The 6,000-nt window shown below is 43.2% G+C and overlaps 1 protein-coding gene across 3 annotated transcripts; it reads left to right on the top strand.

Annotated features, from left to right (window-relative positions):
• The first annotated feature begins 5 nt into the window (after window positions 1-5).
• Window positions 6-4,350, top strand: tysnd1 (trypsin like peroxisomal matrix peptidase 1). Of its 3 annotated transcripts, none has more exons than XM_085296730.1 (5): window positions 6-147; window positions 226-1,298; window positions 3,309-3,439; window positions 3,562-3,747; window positions 3,923-4,350. In XM_085296730.1, the coding sequence occupies exons 2-5, from the start codon at window positions 229-231 to the stop codon at window positions 4,123-4,125; spliced, it is 1,590 nt and encodes a 529-aa protein (XP_085152856.1). In that variant the 5' UTR covers window positions 6-147; window positions 226-228; the 3' UTR covers window positions 4,126-4,350. The 3 variants fall into 3 exon arrangements, with proteins under 3 accessions (XP_085152856.1, XP_085152855.1, XP_085152854.1); XM_085296729.1 differs by having other exon boundaries at window positions 8-130; XM_085296728.1 differs by having other exon boundaries at window positions 17-1,298.
• Window positions 4,351-6,000: the final 1,650 nt, after the last annotated feature.

The raw sequence follows: 6,000 nt of genomic DNA on the forward strand, positions 1-6,000 counted from the left end.
TTCAGACCAATCAGGTGCAGGAACGGAGCAGAACCAGGAAGTTACGAACAGGGCGAAGAAGTTAGAAGACACTGTGGGAAATATTTTCCATAAATAGTTTAAACTTAAGGTCACAGTGACTTATCTGAAGGTTCCTTCTCACTCCTGGCATGTACACATTTTTAATGAGCTGCTTTTTCGAGTGTTTTAAACGCCGTTAAAACATTTGTTGATTTGCTTTGCTAGAGCATGGAGTTAAAGGACGTGGAGAGGCGCTGCTGTGTTGTCAAGGTGTCAGAGGCGTCTTCGGCAAAGAAACCGGTGAGCTGCAGCGGAGTTGTTGTCCACCCTCGCACAGGAATCATCATATGCACCGGACTCCCGTTTTCACGTTTTATCATCGACGGAGACCCCCTCTACTGGGACCACGACTTCTTGCCACCTCACAGCTTCAGTGCCAAACTTCAAATCTGCGTCACCTTTCCAACTGACACCAAGCAGAGCGCACGGAGAGCAACAATCACACCCACTAGAAGCAAAACAGCAGCAGGGCAGAGGGAGGCTGCAGCCGAGCTGCTGATGCTGGTGAACTGCGTGGAGTTTAAACACGCTTTCCAGGCAGTTTTCCAGGAGGCCGACCAGTGGCGTTTCCATTGTGATGAGGATGAGGAGCTGCTCAGAGATTTCCACTTCCTCAGCTGGTTTGCTGTACTCAGGGTAGGTGTGGTGCTAGACAGCAGCCAGGATTCAGGCACCATCCCCTGGCAGAGCAGTGCGCCTCTCCAGAAGGGCTGCCCTGTTGTTGCCTGCGGCTCACCTTTTGGCTCCCTCTGCTTGGATCTCTTCATCAGCACCCTCAGCAGAGGCATCATCAGTAACCTTGCTGGAGAAGATAACGCTGTCATCCTCACAGACGCCCGCTGCCTGCCAGGCACAGAAGGTGGAGGGTTGTTTGTGGTGAAAGGTGCAGGCAGCGTGCATCTCATCGGGCTGATTGTGTCTCCATTTGGCTGGAAGGCCAATGAGTGGATTGGCCTCACTCTGGTCTGCTCTGCCCAGTTGGTCTTCAGGAATCTCATCAGCTGCCTGAGTGTCCAGGATCCCCTCAGAAATGTTTGGCTTCATCCAGGAGAGTCGGACATCCAGATGTCCACCGCTGCTCACGAGTCAAAAGCTGTTAAATACCCCACTGTTTGCTTTGTGGACAGCGGGCAGTTCTGGGGTTCAGGGGTTGTTGTCGGCTCTCGACTGGTTGTGTCGTGCAGGCATGTTGTCAACAGGAAGTCTAAAGTCCGCTTGAAGTTCCACCATAGGGACAGGTGATGGCACATTTACTATCTTAAACCCCCTCCTAATTGAAGCAGAAATTAATTCAAACCTTATTAAACACTAAAATGTGTTAATCCGCTAATCTTAGTCTTCTTTTCAAACCTAACACAGTTTTGGGTAGAAAAAAAAACAAGCATAAACAAGTACTAGGAACTTGCCTGCAGATTGACCTGGTTTGGATGAGAGAAAATCAAAAATATATTCAAACTTGTGCATCAAATTCTTGATTTTTAACGCCATTAAAGATGTATTCGGTACTATTATTCCAGCCTGGAAAAAAATGAGTGCAATTTATATAGGGCTGAACGATTATAATAATCTAATTGCGATTTTTTGCCCCAATATTGCGATTGCGATGCGATATGCGATTATTTTTTAAGGTGTTTGTCTTCTGTATTATTAAACAAAGACAAGCAATACATCATATAGTATGGCCAATACTATATTACATTAATTTTAAACTGTTCTTTCCTGGAAGACAGACCTCTGTTATGATGACATGAGGTGATGCATGAATTGATGACTGACATTTTTATTTAACTTCTTCAATCACAACAGTATATTTGAACATACACAATAGTTTATTTTTAGCTTACAAACATCTGAGCATAAAGTGCTGACAAGGAACCCTGGTGTAAACATTAAAATGAAAGTCAGTACAATGTGCAGATTGCAGAAATATACATAAAAAAAATCAGTGGCTTTACCACACTCAGTTTTTCGACATCTGTGAACTACTAGACAGTCATTCAATTAAAAAATAATATTAAATAAATAAAACTAATAAATAAAAAATACACACATCTTACTGATCTCTGCAGTCAGTAACATTACACATAAAGTGCAAACATAATAGCAATTGTATAAACACACACACAAACACGCCTTTAAAATTTAAAGGCGTGAAATTGGACGGTCTAGCCTTCTGAATCAGAAGGCTAGTTCTGATTAGCGTCACCGCTGTCTCGGTGGAGTTTAATAAACTCGGCCGTCTGCTTCTTGCTATCTAAAATATAACCAGACACTGGCGTAAATTCTCGACTGTCTCATACTTCTGTTTAATAAGTTTTCTGTTTGACGTTTAGTCAGCTGTGTGAAAACCAAGGAGGAACCCACCCGGGGGATTAATAAAGTTTTATTTTATCTAATCTAATAACTTTAATCTCAGCCAAACCGATTTACTCAAGAACAAACAAAACACTGAAAAAAGCCCAACAATAACATTTTTAGGTTGTCTAAGTGACTTATATATTACGTTTAACCCGAGCAGCGAAACTCCGCGGTGATCTGAAAATGATGTGCCGGGAGTTGTGCCGTTCTCGGCCGCATCAGTAACCCTCGAGCTCCCGGCTAGCTGTCGAGCTGGTGGGTAGCAGACGCCTCTGAAAACGTCGAAGCACTTTTGCAAATATGGGATATCTTGATAAACCGAGCAGATATTTGATGTTTACACAACTACTTTCTCGCCTGAAAATATTTTAAAAGTTTATTTTGTGACCCAGAAAGATTAGTATGAGTAATTTTAAAACTTAGTAGCGGCCGCCATTGTTGGAAACTGGAGTTTGGCTGGGCCGCGCTATGAATTCTGGGATATGGTAGTAATTTGGACAGCCTTCGGCGCGTCGCTGTGACGTAATCGGTCTACAAATGCGGCCTCAGGAGGATGCAGCCCATGAATTTGGACATGTCCAGAGTATAATCGCAGCCTTTGCGGTTAGAAAATTGCACTTGATCATGTCGCGATATTATCGCAAATGCGATATATCGTTCAGCCCTAAATTTATAGGCAGTAATAAACTTCTGAATGTATGGACAGTCCTATAAGCTGACATGGACTTGCTGCATCAAAGACAAAGCTTTCTGTATGGATCTACACCATATGGGATTATGGTCTTTTCCTGTTTATTTAGCAACTTCACCACATTTTGGAAGTATGTTTTGTGATCACAGAATGTGTAAGACTAATAATCCTCACTTTTTTGGCGATTTTCTTTTCTCAGAGTCCATGATTCAGTGGGTGATGTCCTTTTTTCCACTAAAGCATCTTCACCCTATGACCTCGCTTTGGTGCAGCTCAGAGATGCTGTCCCAGAAGCTGTGGTCTCACGGATGTGTCAGAGTTTCATTCCAGGTTTGATTTCAGTCTTGTGCAGCAGAAACAGTAGAATTATTGTTATTTTATTATAAGCAGTTCCAGAAGAGAGTTCCTGCTTCTTTACGCTTAAAAACCGTTATGGCCTTTTCTAACTTCAGGTGAATCTGTAGTTGTCGTCGGATACGGTGGGCTGGGTCGGAGCTGCGGTCCGTCCCTGACCTGCGGCGTCCTATCCAAAGCCATTAGCTGGAATTGCCAGCCTGTCATGCTCCAGACCACATGTGCAGTACAAGCGGGAACCAGCGGGGGTGCTGTGGTGCAGAGATGCTCAGGAGAGCTGCTGGGTAAGGAGGTCCTGCAGGAAGAAAGCCATGTGCACCTTTTGAACAGAGGGGGGCACATGATAACCACAGAAAACGTCTCTGTGCAGGGAAAAGTCAGCTGTGCTTATATCAGTGGTTCAGTCAGCACTGCTGTGGCTTTGAATTCACAAAAAAATGTTTCTTTGTTGTGTTGCAGGGATCGTTTCCAGCAACACGCGAGACATGGCCACTAAAGTGACTTACCCACATCTGAACTTCAGCGTCCCAGTGACTGTTTTCCAGAGATTGTTGCAGCACTTTGAGCAGACAAAGGATGTTAATGTATTCAGGGAGCTGGACAGTACAGAAAAAGAAATCAGGAGGGTGTGGAGACTACAAGGTGCTCAGAGCAAACTGTAACCGAGGACCCCTGCACTACACTGACACGTGGTACAGATGACAAATCAGAATTAATTAGATGAGACATTTGCAACTGAAGGAATAATTACTGCTTAATTGTCATCTCAGAGTCATGTGGTTAACCAGAAAATCTTTATAAGGGTACTAATGTTTACAGGTACTTTAAGTACATTTATACCTGTTTAATTGCACAATAATTACATTAAATAATTTTTTTTCAGCTAATGATTAGTGTTTTCTTGGTGTGCTGCTGGATTCCCAAGGTTATAAAATACATTTATCCATTTATAAAATAAAATAAAAAAGATTACGTAATCTGCTGGGATAAAAAAAGTGAATCATCCAACTTTTGATCCTTATTTATGTTACAGTTATAGCATCAAAGACACATTTCTCAGAGCATGTGTTAGGATTTACACCTGCGTCTGGTGCATACAGTTTGTTTTTTTTACCAGGCGGGGAGGAATATTCAGCATAATAGGCTGACAGGCTGCTGAAAATGATTGGTCCCTTTGGGTAGCCAGAGGACTGCTGTCGGTTTCAGGTATTCAGACATCTGTTGGCAGACGTACCCACTCACAGTGAACACATTTGAGGGTTCACCCACTGGGAAGCTACTGGTTCTTATTTCCATTATCACAGAAACGTGAAACTGAGAAATGACATTTCAGAGAATTGGTTGCTGTCAGTTTTTACAATGCTAAGACGAGCTTTCTGGGCCTGAACTCCTGAGGATGTGCATACGCTCTAACATGCTGAAAGGTTTCTATTTCACTGTTCCCAGGCTGAATAGTTCATAGTGGAGTTTTCAGCAGTGTCCCAAGGAGGCTGAGGAGAGAGTTTTCTAAAGGCATTGTGCTGTTCGAAGTGCTGATATGCAGACTTGTGTCTGTATCTCATTTCTGCTGGTTTCTCATAGCTACAAGCCACACTTCACTGCAGAATGAGGTGCAGTAGGGGTAGAAATGAGCTGAGAAGGACACTGAATCCTTAAGGAGCATTTCGCACAGAGACGCATATGCTGTTTTTTTTTTTAAATAGCATCTAATTATAGGTGCAGTGTTCGTCCATGCTGCACTGCTCATTAAAATAAGGCAAATATATAGATTTTAATTTGGTATCTGTAATCACAAATATGGCTAGCCTGTCTGTGCACCAGTAACCAACTTTGCTAGAGGAATTTTTATTTTAGAAGATGTAGTAATATTCTGAGCAGTTTACACACTAGTGGAAAAACTCAAAGGAGCACTTTTAATTAAGAGTATAGCATCAAGTCAGTTAAACTTCTGGGATCTTGATCTGGTCAGTTAAGTAGCAGAGGGTTGTTAATCAGTTTCAGCTGCTTGGGTGGTAATGAAATTAACAACAGGTGCAGAAGAGAAGCAACGTTGAGACAATCTTTCTCACTAGTTTTGCATTTAGCCAGGGTCAGAGCCTCTAATAGCATGAGGTGATACCTGGATTCTACAGACATTACACAGGTAGTTCAAGTCTTCCAGGATACCAGGTTTGCTGCGTCTCCCAGCACAGTCTCTCGAGCATGGAGGAGATTCCAGGAGACGGGCAGAGAGCCTGTCAAGGCCCTGTTGAAGGGCCTGAACCCATTAGCAGGACTGGTGTTTGCTTCTTTGTAGAAGAAGGATGAACACTACCAGAGCTACAAAATGAGTTCCGGCAGGTCACTGGTGTGAATGTCTCTGACCAAACAATCAGAAACAGACTGAGGGTGGCCTGAGGGCCTGACATCATTTAGCGGATCCCTGCGCTCACTTCCCAGCACCATTAAGCCCGATTGACATTTGACATAGAATACCAAAATTGGCAGGTCCACCACTGGCACCCTGTGCTTTTCTTAGTTAAAAGCAGGTTCACCCT

The sequence above is a fragment of the Mchenga conophoros genome, linkage group LG13 (assembly GCF_057382185.1).
Source record: "Mchenga conophoros isolate Kocher_MC1m ecotype Shallow Benthic linkage group LG13, M_conophoros_male_GT1.1, whole genome shotgun sequence".
NCBI lineage: Eukaryota > Metazoa > Chordata > Actinopteri > Cichliformes > Cichlidae > Mchenga > Mchenga conophoros.

Excerpts from the sequence above, each read along its gene's own strand:
- tysnd1 (XM_085296730.1), top strand. The coding sequence starts at position 229 with ATGGAGTTAAAGGACGTGGAGAGGCGCTGCTGTGTTGTCAAGGTGTCA. Across the intron at positions 1,299-3,308 it reads AAGTTCCACCATAGGGACAG|AGTCCATGATTCAGTGGGTG; the intron begins GTGATGGCACAT and ends TTCTTTTCTCAG. Across the intron at positions 3,440-3,561 it reads GTGTCAGAGTTTCATTCCAG|GTGAATCTGTAGTTGTCGTC; the intron begins GTTTGATTTCAG and ends TTCTAACTTCAG.